Genomic DNA, 21,063 nt, shown 5'->3' with positions numbered 1-21,063 from the left:
GTCACACTTGTACAATGCTTGTAGCATAATCTCTTTCTCTGGGCGTTTTTCCAAATATGAACCCTCTTGTTAGTTAAGATCAGTCACCACATATCCAGTATTGATCCTTGTGTGTATATTTGTTTTTGTCCAGTTTCTGTTTGTAGGTCAGTTGTGCTCTTTGATGGACTTTGTTGTGTGTTTTACGTTTGTAGGTTAGTTCAGGGAGCTATATTAGTGAGGCCTCATTTGAGTTGCCTAGCATTAGCATTCGGGTTGAAGAACTTTAGGAATATCTAGAAAAACGACTTGTAACAAGCTTTTACCTTAGCAGGGTCACGTTAGCTTTTTGCTACGACTTGAACTACCTGCTGAATAATATGGTCAAATACAGTGACGTGCAGTCAGGGGAGGCAGGGGAGGCACAGCCTCATCTGTCATCATGTAAATATGAAATTCAAAAATTAAATTAAATTAAACTTTAACATTTTTGTATTTTATTTTTTTCAAAACTGTGCATTTTCACATTACATTATGAATATCATTAATACAATTAGTATGTGATGCCATTAATCCATTATCTGCACCGCTTATCCTCAGTAGGGTCGCGGGGGTGCTGGAGCCCATCCCAGCCATCCTCGGGCAGTGGGCAGAGGACAACCTGAACTGGTTGCCAGCCAGTCGCAGGGCACACAGAGACATACAACTCACTCGCTCAGTCAAACCTTGGGATAATTTAAACCGGCCAATTAACCTGACATGGATGTTATTGGAATGAGGAAGGAAACCGGAGTGCCCAGGGGAAACCCACACAAGCACGGGGAGAACATGCAAACTCCGCACAGGAGGATTTGATCCCATGACCTAAGAACTGTGCCGCAGAAACGCTTGCCACTCAACCGCTGTGCCGCCCGTGATGCTGCGACGGGCTGGCAACCAGTTCAGGGTGTCCCCTGCCCACTGCCAGAGGACAGCTGAGATGTGCTCCAGCACCCCTGCAACCCTACTGAGGATAAGCGGTGCAGTTAATGTATGGATAGTATGTGATGTATTTCTGTGTTGAGGATCGGCTCATGCAAAGTGAGGCATGCGATTCTCTTGCGTCTTGGCAGGGGGCAATAGTTAGATCATGGATTAACCACAGCCCCAAACAATAGAATTAGAATTACCAAACTAACAGAAAGTCAAGCCATCCGGTAATTCTTTTTCCTTTTGCATGGAATTTTTTTCATATTGAAGGATTTCCAATTTATTGAGGATTTTATCAAAAAGGAGCAGTATATAAGGTTTTACTCTGCTGAGTGTCTGCAAGTGCAAAGTCAAGTCAAGTCATTTTTATTTTATAGCCCTTTATTTACAAAGAGTCTCAAAGTGTGGTATGCAATTCTCTTGCTTCATGACCGAGGGCGATAATGAGGCCAAAGATTCTCATTTGGTGCCCTACTTAGCCACAAACGATAAAATGTGTGATATTATTAACAAACTAACTAACTCTTTCAAAAACAGCAGCTCATAGAATTTATTTATGAGTTAAAGTAAAACAATTACACGTTTTTTTCTTTATACTACAGTTTGTATATTGCTTTCTGCCCTATTAATCAATAAGGAATAAGATTTGGGTTCATTTATTTGTAAATGTAGGTTTTAGATCAGGGGATGGTGTAGTAACAGTCTGTGGTTTGCAAAACTCTGTGGTCTGTGCAGCCCTTTGATACTCTTTGTGATTAAGGGGTATACAAATAAACTTGACTTGACTTGACTTAAATACAACTGTGCCTCCCCAGAAACGGACCTCGCTTCTCGTCACTAGCCAAACGAGTATGAGTACTTTATGAGTTTTTCTAAGCAGAAACTTTGGGAGGCAGGCCTTTTAGTAGAATATTGATGTCAGCATTTTGTTTCAATATTCTTGTCCTAGTGGCTTTATCCTGATATTTGTTCATATTTAAACAAAATGTATTAACCTGTTTTGTCACAATTCTCTAAAAGTCTGCAAACAAGAAGCCATTTATTTTATAACAACACAAATGGAGTCTCTCTTGAGCATTAATACTTCAAACATATCCCGTGACATCATATCCTGCTGCAACGGGTTTCCCGTGTACCCCTCTGGAGCTCCCGCTTCCACTTCGGACTAAAGTCTGCCCCCGACTGTTCACATTGATGCCTCCCATTTGCAGGGTGGTGGGATTTCGTCCAGCTGGCATATTGCCTCCACCCATAGGGTATGGATAACTTCCACCCCCATACCGCCTCCCTCTGTGTCCTCCACCCTCTTGCCCATCACAGAAAGACATGGCAAGCAAGCTGCCACCCAGCATAGAAAGCACAGCCGACACTATGCCTAAGTAAAGACAGTCGCCGAGCTCGAATTTGAGGGTGGCAGGTACACTGGGACTATAGAAGTTCTGTATCACATTGTTGGTAGTCCAGGAAACGGGTACAAGCGTCAGAAAGCCAGCCACAAGGAAAAAACACCCGCCTACGCCAGTAACCCGTTTCTTAAGTTCTCCGGAGCTCTCCAGACATACGGTGCACTGCATGCCCAAAACAGCGACGACGAGGCCAAGTGTGGATAAGACGAGAGAGACCACCATGAGAGCTCTGGATGCTTGGAGGTCAGAGGACAGAGCCAGGATGGAATTGAACGTGTCACACTGGAAAGTTCCGGTGCTCTGGTAGACACATGCCATCCAGAGGCCCTTCACGTTGCCCGAGGCCGTAACGATGTTCGAGCCGACGTGAGCCGTGTTCTCCCAGAACGGGAGCACTGTGGACACCAGGCTGCCCAGGAGGCCCAACAGACCCAGGAAGAAGCCCACCAGCTCCAGAGCCGCAGAGGCCATGGCAACCCAAGAATCCTGAAATAATTGGAAAATAAGGACAAAGTTGGCTCATCATCTGTTGAAAGTAAATGATGCTAACTGTGTGTGTTGTTTACAATAACATACTCACTAATACTACCACTTTACGCGTTAGACTACTGCTTTTCTCCCGTACAGATTTTAAAAAATGAAATCTAGCGGTTTTTTCAAATTTAAACAGCGACAAAAAATCTTTACTCTAGACTAGTAATTTAGTCTGCAGCTGCTTTATCTTTAAGCGGGTCCAAATCTTTGTTCGTGAATAAGAAACCTCAAAAATCACATTGGATTCCTATTTTGATCCAATTTTGCCGCGTACGATTTTAAGCATGCACATATTTATATATATATATATATATATATATATATATATATATATATATAAAAGTGGTCGGCGGCGCCCTCTGTTGGCTGCGGCTGCATCGGCTCGCTACAACGGGTCAGGTGCAATCGACATTTCGTTCTGTGTACATTGTTACACAGAATGACAATACAAGGAAATTATTATTATTATTATTATATATATATATATATATATATATATATATATATATATATATATATATATATATATATATATATATATATATATATATATATATATTTATTTATTTATTTATTATTATTTTTTAATTCTGGAAAAAGATTGTGTTTTGAGTGTCATATAAAGCACGCGATAAAATCCACTTTTTAATGTCAAAATGTTTGCATGTAGGCTATGCAACAAAGAAATGCTAAAAGGTTAAGACTGAGTGTTTCTAAATATTCTTTGGCAATTACAGTCCAAGTGTATATTTAGAGACATTTCCCTAAAATTTTGGCTAAGTAGATAATAATAGCTAACCAGCTACTCAGCTCCATTACAAAATTCATACCTTAGTCACTAGTTAGCTTCTAACAGTAGAGAGTGTTGTTTAAATGCTTAGAATTATAGTGAGTTGACAGGCATAAAGTAACTACCTAGCAGGCTAGAGATAGTAGCTATCACAGGTCTTGGATCCTTTAATGACCTGGGTCATAGGGGCAGCACTTTCTGTGATGTGTCTTGGGCAAGAACATGCTGTTGGTGCCCAGTCCTCCTCTACAGGCTCTTTGCTTCACATGAAACAGCACTGTTTTCCATGGTCACCAGTAACAGGAGGAGTCTCCTGATCTCACTCAGATACAGGACCGTCATCATTCTGGTCGCCGTTGTTTTTCAATGTAAAGCGTTATCCCGCCCTTCAGAGATGACCCGGACCTCGGCATTGACGGGCAGCGGCATGTTAAAATATTGCTATGAGCTACCACCAGAACTTTATAGAGTAATTAATTGCAAATGGTAGCATCAGTTTTGATACAGTATAGAAAAAAGAGTCAACTATAACTACATCGATGCATACATGTCAAACTTTTGACACTAAAAAGTGGTAGATAGTATTTTACATGCGAAACACAATCTGTCTCCAGAAGATTAAAGAAACACATTATCCGCACTGCGTATCCCCAGTAGGGTCCCTGGGGTGGTGGAGCCCATCCCAGATATCTTGGGGCAGTGGGCAGGGGATACCCTGAACTGGTTGCCAGCCAGTCGCAGGGCACAGAGAGACAGACAACTCACTCGCTCATTCACACTTAGGGACAATTTGGACAGGTCAATTGACCTGACATGCATGTTTTTGGAATGTGGGAGGAAACCGGAGTGCCCGGAGGAAATCCACACAAGCACGGGGAGAACATGCAAACTCCGCACAGGAAGGCTGGTTGCTGGATTTGATCCCATTACCTCACTACTGTGCTACTGACGCGCTAACCACTCTTCCGTCGTGCCGCCAACAATAACATGTGCTTGTTGGAAACCGGAAGTGCCAAACTTTTACCTAAACTTAAAACGTATCCAATTGTTACAGCAATTCATTCACACACAAACACTTGGTCTCACTTTAAAATAAACATGCAGTTTGGTCACTTTGAGTCTTTTTTTTTCTTCCTTGTGCTTTCATACCACTCGTTTTTGGTTGCACAACACAATACAGCGACATCTAGCGGTTAAATAATATACATTGTCCCTTCAAAAGACACACTTCACCTCTGCTTTATCTTGTCTCATTTTGTAACCTTAAACCATTCAAATCTGACCCAAAAATATCAAATTGTATTCTAGTGTAGAGAGCTGAAAACGTTTTGTAAAAGAAAAATCTAAAAAGTTACTTACTTTGCACGCTGTGTAAAATAATAGGCGATCCTGTTGCTGCTCCTTTTGTTCCAGAAGACCCCCCCTCAAAAAAATCACTCTACTTCAACATATTTGGAGCTTTACAAGCTGACCTAAAAAGTCAAATTGAACGACTGTTTGATTCATTTTTCAAAAGCAGGTGGATTTGTAAGGCAGGACAAAGGACTCGTGTTTTGTTGCATAGCATCTTCATCCCCATCGGACACTTGCTGTTGCCGTCCGGTTTGTCACCTGTCAAACACACGCGACAGTTAATCATTCTCTCATCAGTAAAAGAAAACAACCTTTGCCATCCTTCCCCCGTTCTTTGTACAGTATTCCTGGCCTCACGCGGTGTTTTAATGGGATTAGAAAAACAAAAAAGCGGAATAATCCCACTGCGCTGGCAAGTGGTCCTACCACCGGTTTCACACACTGAGGCCTTTATTTGAAAACGGAACAGGGACCTTATTATTCAGAAATGCGGTGTTAAAAAAGTGCCTTGGTTAAGTTGTAGAAATATTTATATGTCAGCCTTGTTTATAGTTTCTCACAAAAATCATATATATCTTGAAAAAAATAGAGTAAAATGATGCAATTGCAAATATGTGACATTATAAATACAAAATTTATCAAGCTTATGGCCCAAAAATATTCTTTTATCGTTATCAAACTCATATACAACTAAATCATATATCATCCATGTCAAACCTACGACTCGTGGGCCGGATGCGACTCATTGGATGATTTAACCCGGCCCGCCATAAATTTCTAAATATGGCAAAGAAAAAGAAACAGGTCTGGAGGACAGGGGTCATTAATCTTTTTGACCCAGTCATAAAAGCAAAATATTTAGATTTTTTTTGAGAGCGAGACATATTATATATTTTGAGACAAAATTCAACAAAACTGCCAAAAACTCAAAATCTTCAGCGCATTTTAGTTCAATGAGTAACATTTAATGATTTGATAAAATTCATAAAATGATACTCATGCCAGAGCCTGTATTCCATTGTAAAAATGTCACAAAATACAGAGAGAAGGGGGTGCGTGCGCTCTGTGCATAGCTCTGCCGATCCTCACCCAATCAAATTGCTCTGGTTGCTAGCCAAGCATCTTTGGTCTTTTACAGTTTGTTTTGTAGGTTTTCATCATAAAGTGCCCCAACAGTGGATTTATAACAGCTAAAACTTGGTCTGTTGATGTGACACTCTGAATATATACTGTAGTTGAGTCTATGTCATATATATACTGGATGGAACCCTTGTATTTTTTAATGTTGCTTTGGCTTCGCATGAATGAATTCTAACCCCAGTCATATCCGAATTGTAACAGCCAGGAGTAATGTGCATGGATTGAATTTTGTCTCAGAGTTAGATGTACTCATGAAAAATCCATATATGGCTTGCGAGCCATGGGTTTCCTACCCCTGCTCTAGGTGATTTCTATCAAAAGTTATTATTTTTCGTCTTTAAAATAAATGCAAACCAAATGCTCTCTCTGGCCGCAGGAGTACATCATTAGGGTCACGGAGGGTCTGGAGCCCATTCCAGTTATCTTCAGGCAGTGGGCAGGGGACACACTGAAATGGTTGCCAGTCAGTCATACAACTCACTTGCTCATTCACACCTTAGGACAATTTGGACCGGCCAATCAACCTGACATGCATGTTTTTGGAATGTGGGAGGAAACCGGAGTGCCCAGGGAAAACCCGCACAGGCACAGAGTGAACATGCAAACTCCACACAGGGAGGCCACGGTGCTGGAATTGAACCCTGGACCTCTGCACCGTGCTACCCTCAATTAAACTACATACAATTATATTCTATGTATTTTATTACATGTTTATCCTGTGGACCAGCTCCTGGACCTGAAGCATGTCATCATCTGCATTGACTAACTGGCTGAGATGGGAAGCTGCGTTATTGTTGTATCGGAATTTTTGAACAATTTTACTTATTACCTGTGTTAATTGTTGACTTTGACTATGTTTTGAGTATTGTTTCCCAATCCAACATCTATTGCAGTTTGGACATCCTGGAAGGGGGATTACCACTTGTGTAGGCCTTTCTCAAGGTCTCTTAGTTTCCAAATGCTGAGGTTTTTGAGTTTTTCCTTGCCCACATACCGGCTTCAGATCAGATGGTGGTGTAGTTGTGGCCTGTTGAGTTCTTTGAGACATTTTGTGATTAAGAGCTTTACAAATAAATGTGACTTGACTGGACTGGCAAGTATAATTTCAATTTAAAAAATGAACACTATGTTGTAAATAATGACAATAAAAACAATTATATTCTTTGGTATTTGTTTTTTCATATTTTTTTCATATTTTAAGTGTTTTATTACATGTTTATCCCAGATTGACATGTTTAATCTCCTTCCAAACAATGTACTGCTGTACTTAATGGAAAATGAATACATTTATTTATATTATATTCTATGGCGTTTTGATTCAAACACTGGGAATTGAGTTGGGAAGTGGAGATAAGCTTTTAAAGCCCCAGTGGGTAATATTTGACCACACGATGGCACTGCATTGTCAAATGAGAACAAAAACTAGTGCAGGAGAGCACAGCTTAGCAGCAAGTTGCAGACAAACATGGAGGCGACCTTAGGTAGGGATTCCACTATGTAAAATAAATCCAAATTTATTGACCTTTGATTTTTTTTTTATAAAAATCAACATCAGCATGATAGTTTAGGTAGTTTTGCCTTGTGTTGAAATTTAGTGAGCTGTTAAATGTGTATTGTGCCTGTGGGTGGTAGACAGATGCCTCTGGTGAATTAAATGATAGGTAGATTGTGAGGGAGAAGATGGGAGCAGCAGTTGGGTCGATGAATGAAGGGAAGGCTGCTGGGTTGGATGGATGCACGGTAGAGCACATCAGGAGAGATGGTGTATCTGTGATAGTGTGTATGATGATTGAATATATGTTTCGTGCTCGGAGTGGCACCAGAGGACTGGCATAGTGTATGTGTGGTTTCCTTGTACAAAGGGAAAGGTCACAGGCTGATGTGTAGTAATTTGTGAGGTATAAGTCTGTTAGGTGTGGTGGGAAAGCTTTATTGCAGGATTTTGATTGGACGAATAAGGGATAAGACAAAAGAACTGCTTGGGGAGGAACCGTGTGGGTTTAGAAGAGGAAGGGGGTGTACAGATCAGATTTTTTGCAGTTAGGCAGTTAAGTGAAAAGTGACAAGGAAGAGAGGTATATTGGGCATTTCTGGATTTAGAGAAAGCATATGACAAGATACACCGGAAGGCATTGTGGCAAGTGTTGAGGATATGTGGGCTGGGTGGCAGGTTGCTGTTTGCTGTGCAAAGCTTGTATGGCTTTGGTATATAGTTATGTAGCTAGATCAAATCAATGTTTTTTGTAATCAATGAACATTTTGTACCACTAGGAGGCACTAAATATTAAACACTGTCCCTTTGAGCAAATTCAAAAAGTGCCTAAATTCCTATTTCCCAATTATCTTGTTCCATTTTTAACCATTATTTATCTGCGGTAGCTAAATGACTAGCTCTCTGATAAATACGGTTTGTATAGTTCTGGTTTTATGTTTTTACTCTGTTTTTGTTCTGTTTTGGGTGAATGTGGTTTGTTTTATTTTAGGAGACAAATTTTGTTTAATTAAAAAGAAGAGAATGACTTCAGTGCTTTGAAACTCGGCTCTTGCAGTTTTTTGCTGACCTCTAGTGAACGTGTGGAGGAACTGATGCTTGAAAGCATCAACAAACATGTTTTCTTCCTTTTCCTTGTTTTCTTATATTATTGTATATCCGACTTAGAAACATTTAAGAATTAAAATAATAATAATAACAAAAGTTTGACACGTTAACGCCAAATAACATGATTGCGTTGGGTGGGCGAGGGCGCGTCAAGCAACACCGCTGGAGATGTGACCAATTGGAGCGCTCTGATGTTTTACCAGCCAATCCTGTTGTTCTCAATCTTGCCGGCCCGGAAGTGGATCCTGGGTACTTGATTGGAATTTTATGTTAGGTTTTTTTTTTTTCAAAATAAAATCAAATAATGATCACACGTCAAATGTTATTATTTTTTCTGTATTATGCCATCCCATAAAATATTATGGCCGTGTGTAAAATGTACAAATTCCCCTCCATTGAATTTTGATATAAATGTTCGTGTTTTTCGAAAATCTGTTTTTTTAGTAACAATTAATTTAAAAAGTATGCCTTTTTCTAAAGGTCAATGCTTATGTTTAATGTTGATTTGATTCGGCGTGGATTAAATACCAGATGGCGTATTTTTTCTACAAAATTAATTACTTTTATTCGTTGAATTCCCAGATGTTTTCGATTTAGCGAGGCACACGTGAAACCGGTGTATGAAAGCCTACTAAGGGATTTGACGTCACTGGGTCACATATTTCACAATTAATATAGTGCCAAATTATGTGTAGTGTAGATGTAAATATTAAAGCAGTTGATCAAACGTTGTGACTTATACGTATTAGTCAAAAAACTGTAGGAAAAGTATATCTCAATTGTATTAAACTTAGTCTGGGAAGTATGTGGGAGTCAGATTATAGTCTTCATATTCGTCCCCCAGGAGGCTCCGCTTCCTCAGCCCCTTTTGTTCCGTTTTGCCGGTGTGGGTGTCGAGTCAGTCACGGGGAGGCTGCGCTTATCCCTAACGAGGGACAAATAGGAGAGAACCGATAAAACATCCCCGGGGGAAGGCACGCAAAGACGGACGCCGCCTTCTTAGGAAAACAAGAAAGAAAAGTTGCTTCCGATGCGTTCGCGGTCACGGGGAAAAAGTCGGAGAGACGGATTGTGGGGTGCGAAAAAGACACGTCGGGGAGACCAGAGCGCTTTTCGGTGCTCGCTGCGGGGAAGCTAAGTGCTAACCGATCGGAAGACTCCACGCGGCGGACTCTCCCTTTCTGCTTCCCTGAGCATCCATATTTGCATCCCCTCCGGTTTAGGGAGTGGCATCCTCCCTTTTTTCCCCAGCAAGGAATATTTCCAAAGGCTCCCTTTTATATTTGGACCCTTGTGCCTCATTGTGAGTATTCACTGTTAGGTTTGGTTCTTTGTTGAATGCGATGAGATGTTTTTTTCCCTCTTGCCGCAGTCTCTCTCACTACAAATAGGTTAAACAATGTGATTTTGAGGATCAGGTGCACATTATTTACGCCTCTCAATTATTTTTCCTCAGCACTATCAGTTGCAGGCCTCAAGATGACGGGGCCTTTCATTGTAACAATTAGAATCACAATTGACGCATTTATTCGCCTTGTATATTTTCTTCTTGACCGCGTGACAAAATAATGACAACGAAGATGATGAATATAGAGCAGGGGTCTCCAACCTTTTTGAAGCTAGCAGCTACTTTTTGTATAAAAAAATCCAACCGGCAACCAGTTTTATATGCATTTCTAAAATAAGAATTTATCATGTTATTACTTTGTTACTGTGACATTTTAATTGCCATTGATTTCAACTAATTATTGGCACTAGGGTTAAATAGATCCAGCCAACTACTAAACAAAACCACTTTATTAGAAAATCACAATGACCCAGCACTGGTGAGCTGTTTTCAGAACTCGTCCCATGCTACTCAGCTTTCCCTAGGGACCGGAGACCTTTTGTTTTGGAAAACACTACACTAATGACAAGCTGTGACCCAAATAAAAAAAAAAATCAGCTTCTCAAATGTCTCATCTCATCTCATCTCAATAGCTACACCGCTTATCCTCAGTAGGGTCGCGGGGGTGCTGGAACCCATCCCAGCAATCATCGGGCAGTGGGCAGGGGACACCCTGAACTGGTTGCCAGCCAATCGCAGGGCACACAGGAACAGACAACTCGCTCGCTCATTCACACCTAGGGACAATTTGGACCGGCCAATTCAATTGAAATGCATGTTTTTTGGAATGTGGGAGGAAACCGGAGTGCCCGGAGGAAACCCACGCAAGCACGGGGAGAACATACAAACTCCGCACAGAATTCTGGAGCTGGATTTGAACCGACGCAGGAGGTTCCCAAGACATGAACTGTGCCGCACACGCGCTAACCACTGCGTCACCGTGCTGCCCGCTTCTCAAATGTATCCAATGAAAGTATTGTGCACTTTAAAGCAGAAATACAACCCCTAGCAAAAAGTATGGAATCGCTAGTTTTGAGCAGACCCTCACTCAGCTACTTTATTCAGTGAAATAAACTCAGAACACAAACATAAAACAATTGTAAGGTAATTCCAAAGTGCATGATATTGGCATTCAGAAACACTAAATTAAATTAAGAAAAAAACATTGCAATGGTCACCAAATGTTACTTTTATATAGCAAATGCAGGGAAATAAATAGGGAATCACTCTATCCTGAGGAAGAAAATATGGAATCAGTGCATTTTGAGTAGAAAGTAAGGACACACATAGTCAATTTCCTTTCCTCAATTGGACACGCTCGGCTTGGTTTAGGTCTGCTTGTTAGTCAGCAGTTAAAATCAAAGCAGTTACCACACCTTGGAGGGCTCCTGGACTAAGTGGATTGGCAAGAATCATGGCTCCAACAAGAGAGATGTCTCTTGAGCCCAAAGACCGGATTATCCAACTCTACTCATAAGGTTGTCAAAGATGTGGGCTGTTTAGAGTCAGCTGTATCAACAATTTGGACTAAGTACAAACAGCATGGGCAGGTTGTTAAAGTCAAGCGTACTGGTAGGCCGAGAAAGACAAATAGGCGTCAAAACAAAATACTAAAGGCTATATGTCTTGAAAACAGGAAATGCACAACAGAACAAATGAAGAGAAAAATTGGAGGACGTTGGAGTCAATGTATGTGACAGAACTCAGCAAAATTGCCAAGAGGAAATTGGGTTTTCATATACAAAAGTCAATTCCATTGAAGTTGGGAAAAAGTTTAAAATGTCAGTAAAATTAGAATAGAATGACTTGCAAACCTTTTCTAACCCATATTTAAATGAATACACCACAAAGACAAGATTATCCATGTTCAAACTCATAAACTTTATTTCCATAAGCAAATAATGATAAACTTAGAATTTTATAATTGCAACAAGTGCCAAAGTAGTTGGGAAAGGGGCTTCTTCACCATTGTGTTACATCACCTTTCCTTTTAATAACACTCAATAAACGTTTAGGAAGTGAGGAGACTAGTTGTTGAATCGTTGATAGTGGAATCCTTTCCCATTCTTGCTTTATGTACAGCTTCAGCTGTTCAACAGTCCGGGGTCTCCTTTGTCTTATTCTGCGCTTTATAATGCGCCACACATTTTCAATGGGAGACAGGTCAGGACTGCAGGCAGGCCAGTCAAGCACCCGCACCCTCTTACTACGAAGCCACGCTGTCGTGAGACGTGCAGTGTGTGGCTTGGCATTATCCTGCTGGAAGAAGCAAGGGCGCCCATGGTAAAGATTCTGTTTGGATGGCAACATACTTTGTTCCAAAACCTGAATGTACTTTTCTGCATTAATGGTGCCTTCACAGATGTGCAGGTTACCCATTCCTTGGCCACTCATGCACCCCCATACCATCACAGATGCTGGCTTTTGCACTTTGCGTGCATAACAGTCTGGGTGGTTCTGTTCTTCTTTGGACCGGAGGACACGACGTCCACAATTTCCAAACACAATTTGGAAAACTGACTCATCAGACCACAGAACACTTTTCCACTTTGTATCAGTCCATTTTAGATGGGCTCGGGCCCAGAGAACCCTGCGGCGTTTCTGGATGTTGTTGATGAATGGCTTACGCTTTGCAACATAAAGTTTTAACCCACACTTACGGATATAGCGTCGAACTGTATTGACTGACAGTGGTTTTCCAAAGTGTTCCTGAGCCCATGTGGTGATGTCCTTTACACATTGATGTCGGTTCTTAATGCAGTACCGCTTGAGGGCTCGGAGGTCACGGGCATTCAATAATGGTTTACGGCCATGCCGTTTACGCACAGTGATTTCTCCAGATTCCCTGAACCTTTTCACAATATTATGGACGGTAGATGATGATATCCCTAAATTCCTTGCAATTGTACTTTGAGGAATGTTGTTTTTAAACTGTTCAACAATTTGCTCACGCAGTTGTTCACAAAGAGGTGAACCTCGCCCCATCCTTGCATGTGAATGACTTAGCTTGTTCGGGTCTCCCTTTTTTATACCCAGTAACAACTCTCACCTGTTGCTAATTCATCTGTTCACCTGCAAATAGTTGGTTGATTTCCATTCATCCACTTTCTGAGTAGTTATTGACACCTGTCCCAACTATTTTGGCACGTGTTGCTGTCATCAAATTACAGAGTTGATGATTTTCTCCCAAAACAATAAAGTTTATGAGTGAAGACAATAAATATGTTGTCTTTGCTGTGCATTCATTTAAATATGGGTTGAAAAGAATTTGCAATTTACTTGGATAAATTTTTATTTGCAATTAACACACTTTCCCAACTTCATTGGAATTGAGTTTTGTAGTAAAGCTAAAAGGAACACATCGTTGACAATTAAACACAAAAGAAGACTGCAATGGGCTAAAGAGAGGCAATCACGGACTGGGTTATCTTCAGTGATGAGTCACAAATCTGCATTGTAAAAGGTGATAATGCTGGAACTTTTGTTCTGTAGCGTTTTGGTGGGATTTAGAAATAGGACTGCCTAAAGAAAACATCAAAATTCTCACAGTCCTTAATGATATGGGTCTGAATGTCATGCAAAGGAACTGGGGAGATGGCTATGGTCAAATCTGTAATAAATGCAGAAGTTTAAATGAACATTTTGGACAGCTTTCATTCTCCTTCAATTGAAAAGACGTTTGGGGATGAAGAACTCATTTTCCAAGATGACAAAGCATCATGCCACAGAGCAAAAACTTTGAAAGCATTTCTTTGAGAAAGACTCATTAAGTCAATGTTGTGAACTGCAAATAGCCCAGACAGATCTCAACCCAATTGAAAACCTGTCTTGGAAATTGAAAAAAAAGTCCACAGCAAGGCTCAGACCTGCAAAGATGATCTGGCAATTGCAATCAAAGAGAGTTGGCACCAGATTGAAGAAGAATACTGTTTATCACTTATCATGCCTCAGAGACTACAAGCTGTCATGAAAGCCAAAAGTGGTGCAACTAAATATTTATTAGTGATATGTTTTGATTGTTATTTCTTTGTTTTTCATGATTCCATATTTTCTTCCTTTGAACTGATTTATTCCATATTTATTTCCCTGTGCTTGCTCTATAAGATTAAAAATTTCTGACCATTGCAATGTTTTTTTCTTAATTTATTTCAGTGTTTCTGAATGCCAAGGAGTTGCACTTTGGAATGACCTTAAGATTGTTTCATGTTTGTGATCTGAGTTTGTTCTACAGAATAAACTGTCTGAGTGAGGGCTTGCCAAAGACTGGTGATTCCGAACTTTTTGCTGGGGGTTGTAGTAGATTCTACTACAACCCCCTAAGTAGAATATGATCACTTTTTCCTAAAAACAAAATGACCAGCCAAACCAAAATGACTTCAAGTAACGTATATACTACATCACATACAAGCTGTGTTGGGAATGTTACCCTAAAAAGTAATTAGTTATAGTTACTCACTACTTTTTCCAAAATTTAACTGAGTTAATAACTGAATTACTCTATAGTAAAAGTGAACTACCGTAGTCACTATGGAAAGTAACTATTTTCGTTACTTTAAAAAGAAGTTGTTCCATGCCAAAGAATTTGTTTCCTGAGCAGTATTTGAGTCAGTTGATTAGAGAACAAAAAGGTAGTTGAACCTTGTCATATTTGTTGCACCTTACCAGCAACATATTAATCCTTCACTTGAGGTGCAACAAAATAAACAAACAAAATAATAAAATAACAATCTGCAGTAAACAATATAAACTGAGTTATAAAAAATAATTGCAACCTAAGATAACTAGCCAAGTAGACATTAGCAACTGAACCTAAACTATTTTCTTCACGACAAAAGTCGAGAGTAAAACCAAATGAAGTGAGTTTCACTTTGTAGCATAAATCACAGTCTTTGGTCAACTATTTTTTTTCTCAACAGAAGTAAGTAGTTCAACAATAAAACACACAACAAAGTATGTTTACTACTGCAGTGTAAATCTAACAACCTGAGACAATTTACACATTCTGTCTTTCTATCATGTAACCAGCCAACCAATCTATCCTACCCCGTCTTAAACCACTGATCGTATCTAAGGAGCAGAAGCTTCCCAAACCTCATGTCAGATAGTTTGATCCTCAACACAAAAATCACTCGAACCAAGGGATAAAAACAAACCAGCTTTTGCGTTGCGCAGCTTTCGCATAGTGCAGCTTTTGCATAGTGCAGCTTGGGCTGCTACTGGCACTACTCTCGAATGTATAGGGATGACAAATAAACAGATAAGCTATGGCTGGTAGTTTCTTCAGTTTATTTTATGCAATGCACCTCTTTTGACCCTCAGTAACGGTAACGGCATTGTAACTGCGGAAAAAATAATTCGTTAGATTACCCTGTTACTGATAAAATAACACCCTAACCCTAAATATGTGGTTTTTATGTGCGCCTGTTTTCCTCTGATATTTCTTAAATATCCCTTCTGCCTAACTTTGTGGGTTTTAATGTTGATTCTCTTTCTGTGTTTAGCTGCAAACATGGAGCGAGAGCGCCACTGCCCACTGGCTTAGTGCCTTGTCCGCCAGCCTTCAGCGCCTTTTTGAGAAACCATGAACATGCTCAAGACTAGCGGGCTGAAGATCCCAGGGCGTGGTGCCAAGCATTCCAGCCCCATGGGAAGGAGCGCGACCTCAAGCTCCCCCGTTCCCCCCAAAGACAGTAAGTCACTTACTCTTCATCATCCACTGCTGGGGAAAAAGTCTGGTCGTCATCGCTGATGTCTGCAGTGTTTACTGACTCACAGCTGTACAGCGTGAGAGTCTATTTCACAGATTACTCCCCATTCTTTTCCCCAAAGTTACATTTTACTAGCCTTGTAGCTTTTTCGTGGCCTGGCAAATTTTGTTTTTATAATTGTTTTGTATTAATCTAAATCATCTTACCATTATGATTGCATTTTTTATTGTCTAAGCTTTTAAAGCAAAAGTGGGCTACTTTTTAAGAAGTCTGATTAAAAAGTTTTCTCACCCCAGAGACACTGTGCAATATGTGACCACCAGATGTATATGTATTGTGTCGTGCAACTGAAAATGAATGCTAGAAAGCACAAGGAGGAATTCAAACTACTGAAAGTTAAGGTGACCGATCCACACAATTTTTCGTTTCTTTTTATCCCCAGCCTTTAACAAGTTTTTGTTTTGTTTTTTGGGGTGCCTTTTGCAGGAAGATGGCAGAAATAAATATCAGCTCCCGCTAGGTGAGCTCAATATTATGTAAAATAAATACATATATCTCGACCTACGAGTATTGAAAAAATGCATTTTTATGATTGCTCATGTTTTAGTAATTTACTAAATCATACACAGTGTCCCTACAGGTTTTTAAGAAAATATATTAACAAGTTCAACAAAAAAAAAACTGAGATGGACCAGTCTGGCATTTACCATTTAGTGAAACTTAGTTGCCCGAGATGCAAAATGCAGTGATTTTTATCAGCAGATAAGTAATTTTTGCATCAAAGTATTGCTGTACTGTCCTTGTACTGTTTGTGTCCAAATGACTATTACCAAAAAGGTTTTTACACTGCCACATTTATGCTAAAATTTTAAGTTTGTTGATAGCCTTTTGCAACGTGTCCTGCCTTTAAGCTAGTGGACAATTATATTGTTGAAATGTATTTTGGTTGCTTTTGTCAAACATCACATGATTACAAACAAAATTGTCATGAAACAGTTAAAAACAATACAAAATTGTCAATTTTCAAAGGAGCAATACACGTAGCAGAAGAGAGATCCTTAAGTATGTTATACATCATTTGCACATTGGGATAAGCTAGTGGACATCTAAGGCAAAAACGCTACTCGGTCTAAATTCAGTTGGTATAAACGCTTCGACTCTTTGTACCAGTGATCAATCTCACAGTATTAAATCTTGGCAGTATTTGAGGAAAAAATTGGTTCAGCCAATTGGTTCTCTATCTTTTTACCAGCCCTTCTTAAAGTTTCCATAAAATCAGTTTGCTCGCTTTGAAATAACAAACTGAAGTAGTAAAAAAAAAGAAAAGGTTTTATATCGGCAACTTACGTCATGCTGAATGTAAACACAGCTGGTTGCCACACATCAGCCGCTAAATTACAGCCGCCTTGTCATGTTAGCATCCTTGTAACATCACGTTCAGTCATGTTGACATTTTAATTATGGGTGCTATTTTAAAACTTCAAATTGTGGAGATTAAATCATTTTAAGATGCCAAGGTGATTGACAAGTATTTTGGCAGTGAGAGTAAGTAATTATGTACAATAACAACTACGCTGGGATTTTTTCCCCCCACCAGATTTCATATTTCGTATGTGCATGGTAGAAATGTAAAACACTTAGAGTGAAGCCTGCTAAATCGATCACAGACTGCAATGTGTTCAGGGCACTGATATGCAGTCAGAGGAGGCAGGTAATGCTGTGCCTCAACTGTCATCATGGAAATTTAAAATAAAACAGATATTATATTGTTATATTTAATCAGTTTTGAGGTTAATTCTCATCACCTTAACAATTTCTGGACTTTCGTTTTTTAAAACCACTGAATTTTCAGATTATATTATGAATATTATTAAGATTATTTGTGTGTAACGTATTGCAATGAACCCTTGTTTATCGCAGGGGTTACTTTCCAAAAGCGTGTGTTAGGCATAATCCGTGAAGTAGAAACCTTTTTCTTTTTACAATCATTGGAAAATTAAATATTGTATTACACATAGAAAAACAAAGAACAAACCCCATTTTATAGCCCACAGCATTTGTTTAACAAATAAAAGTGTTGTATACCGTACTCGTAAACATTTTTTAATCTTTCTTTCTTTTTTTTTTTTTTTTTACCATACAATTCACATTAAAAATCTGTGAGGCAGCGAGATAGTGAAAAGTGAACTGCTTCATTGGCATGGATGACCGTCGTGTGCTGATTGTCTGCATATTCAGAGCAGGCCAGGCAATTTACTTGCCTCATGGCAGAGGGCGATGGTGAGACCAAGCATTTCTTATTCGGTGCACACCTCAGCCCCAAACAAATGATTTATAAATAGTATTAGCAAGCTAAGAGCAGGTCAAGCCATCTCGTAGTTTTTTTTTTGTTGCTTGCACTTTTTCTCATAATTGAGGATTATCTATCTTTTGATGCTTTCATTCAAAAAAAGCAACGCAGAGACTTCATTTATAAGTTTAGGCAGGACATGTAGTGTTTTGATCCTGTATTTAGAAGGAAAGAGTTATAGGATGTCTGCAAACCGATTGCTTTTGCCTCATATTACCAAAAGAGGTTGTCTCAGGTCCACTCTTTAAAATAACGATCAGTTTCGTAAAGTTGAAGGAGCTAGATGTTTATTTATTATTTCACAGTTCATTAACTTGACAATGGATGACTAATTCCGTCAAAAACACACATTGATTGATCAATATTACCGTATTTTTCGCACTATAAGGCGCACCGGGTTATAGGGCGCACCCCGAAAAAATAGTTTTTGGTCCTATATTTGACATACATAAGACGCACCGGATTATAAGGCGCTACAATGGGAACGTCGACAAAACAGTCAGATAGTTCAGTCAAACTTATTACCCCCTTAACATTTCGAAAGCTTGCAAAGAAGCAAATACGTGTCGTAGACATGTGCGGATGCGGTGTCCGTACGATGTCACTCAAATGCATCGTTCCAAATATCATTCGGAAGGTTCAAGTCTTGGGATTCAAGAAATGCCAACCATTCCTTAGTTTCTATTTTCTTTTTCGTTCGCAACTTTACTGTGCATATGACAATAAACACTTGGAATTGACTTTAATTTAAAAATAGACAATCCATTCCATCCATTATCTGCACCGCTTATCACAGAAACATCGAGTTCAGTCTGAAACAAGATACAGGGAAAATATATAGCCAGAGTAGCTCACCGAAGTCGTTGTGTTCAATAATAATGTGCAGCCATGCTCCTCTTATATCCGTGAGTGTAGTAAATCCAGGAGAATAAAATATTTACAAATACAGAATAGTAAAAAACGCTTTCTGTATGCCATCAACCACGTGCTATACACATTCATCTTTTTCGGCCAATTGCAGGCTTTGTTTTGCCGCTTCAGCCTATGCCAGCCTGTAAATGATAAAAAGGATCCGCCCCTTGACCTCCGAATAACTTTAGCCAATAGTGATCGATTCAACTGATGATTGACACATCTTTTTCGGCCAATTGCAGGTTTTGGTTTTTTTGCAGCTTAAGCCTATGCCAGCCTGTAAATGATATAAAGGATCCGCCCCTTGACCTCCGAATAACTTTAGCCAATAGTGATCGATTCAAATGATGATTGACACATTGGTTAGCCGATGAAACGCCGGTAAATAAATCCCAGCATGCACCGCGGACTACTTGGCGTTCGGGGGAAAATCTAGTCAGGGGGTGGAAGTTTGTTGGAAGACTTTGTGACTTATTATTGATCCATAATTAAGGCGCACTGTATTATAAGGCGCATGGTCAGCTTTTGAAAAAAATAAAGGCTTTTAGGTGCGCCTTATAGTGCGGAAAATACGGTGACTAAATGTATACAAACCGAAGTAAATAATCAGATGTTTCAACAAGATTGAAGTTTGAATGAGATGGGTTTTCTCCACTGTTTAAAAAAGTGGTGGGTATATTGTGGAAAGTAAAAATTGCTAATAAGAGAAACTAGCAAAGATTTTCTATGGCCTGTTTGAAGCGTTTGACCTCAGCACCAAATCGGCAGTTCTGTTTGTTTTTCTGTTGCATACTAGTACTTTGAGAGAGAGAGAGACGGTGGTTCAGTTATTCGGGGTCATCTCTGGCTTCGGAGAAGTGGAAAAAGAGAGACTGCGTTTATTCGCCGTGTATTCTCAGCAATGGCATCGCCCCTATAGACAATTGAAAAATGTTTTCTATTTTACAGCTTATACAGCTTTCTTGCTCTGCCAATCAAATGATGAATACGATGTAAGCTCATTTATTTGTAAATCTAACCCTGCCTCACAAGGCATGGACTTCAATTGCAAATTGCTGGTTCAGGGCTAGTGTCCTTTCAGGGGCCATTGCTTTGTTTTTTTTTTTTTGTATTTCACATTTATGTAAGACATCCTAAATTGTGTCTCCTTGCAATTAGTTAAGGATCAGAAAGATAATCCGTGAAATGTTGCATGCGGTCACACATCTGTCCGTTAGCTGTTATCTGAGGACGAGAACTCGACTTGCGGAAAATGTGATCGTTTTGGATGGCTGAAAGGGCCCAAGTGATTATTCTCAACTAGTGTTTCATTTGTGAAATATTTTTCCCACACAAACGGAAAAAGGCTCAACGGGGAAACCTGCGCTAAAATGCAGCCAGCTGCATCGTAAATAACCCCAATTTGATCTTTGGTTCGGCCTCCTCCATCTGCTTCCGTCGGCGACTGGGTCTGCAGTGCTTGTAAATAACCAAGGCGGGCCGGAGACAAGAGGTGTGTCTGCTGCCCACGTCGGGAAAGCTAAAAAAACTTCTGTTGAAGCTTCATTGTGAAAAGGTTTAGGGGGTTACACTAGATTTTTTTATTTCCCAGCACAATGGCCAAAGTGGATGTTTGTGTTGCCAAGTCTTTGCTCTGGGCTGCCTCTCTTTTAAACCAAATTCTCCTCTTATTGTCTTGGCAACAAAAATTGGGGGGTGAGGCAAAGATGTGCATGGTCATGGATGAACCGTCTAACATTTCCTGTTTTCTTTTCTATATTTAAACTGGTCCTGTCATGTCCATTTTGCTCCAGTCAGCCTGAAAAAAACAATCCCTGGTGGTTGTTGCATAAAATATTTTTAAATTTCCACTAAGCAGCGTTAACCCGTTGAAGATATAAAGCTTAATGATTTTGATCAATCATTTTCTCAAAGATAAAGTTGCAATCTGTAAAAG

At 39.7% G+C, this 21,063-nt stretch overlaps 2 protein-coding genes across 5 annotated transcripts in view; one reads left to right on the top strand and one right to left on the bottom strand.

The window, feature by feature from the left end:
- Positions 1–1,970: 1,970 nt before the first annotated feature.
- On the bottom strand, positions 1,971–5,454 carry cldn2 (claudin 2). The gene is made up of 2 exons (XM_088320470.1): positions 5,038–5,454; positions 1,971–2,840 (listed from the first exon to the last, which is right to left on the bottom strand). The coding sequence occupies exon 2, from the start codon at positions 2,823–2,825 to the stop codon at positions 2,034–2,036; it is 792 nt and encodes a 263-aa protein (XP_088176596.1). The 5' UTR covers positions 2,826–2,840; positions 5,038–5,454; the 3' UTR covers positions 1,971–2,033.
- A 4,003-nt stretch (positions 5,455–9,457) lies between these two features.
- The window catches only part of clip2 (CAP-GLY domain containing linker protein 2), a 36,329-nt gene continuing 24,723 nt past the window's right edge, over positions 9,458–21,063 (top strand). For all 4 annotated transcript variants that reach the window (XM_088321035.1, XM_088321034.1, XM_088321033.1 and 1 more), the window contains exons 1-2: positions 9,458–10,073; positions 15,659–15,847. In XM_088321035.1, the coding sequence (XP_088177161.1) occupies positions 15,739–15,847 (109 nt within the window). In that variant the 5' untranslated portion in view covers positions 9,458–10,073; positions 15,659–15,738. The remainder of the gene's footprint in view (positions 10,074–15,658; positions 15,848–21,063) is intronic.

The sequence above is a fragment of the Urocampus carinirostris genome, chromosome 17, assembly GCF_059441175.1.
Source record: "Urocampus carinirostris isolate Australia breed hairy pipefish chromosome 17, RoL_Ucar_1.0, whole genome shotgun sequence".
NCBI classification, from domain to species: domain Eukaryota; kingdom Metazoa; phylum Chordata; class Actinopteri; order Syngnathiformes; family Syngnathidae; genus Urocampus; species Urocampus carinirostris.
This window is presented reverse-complemented; position numbering and strand designations above follow the sequence as displayed.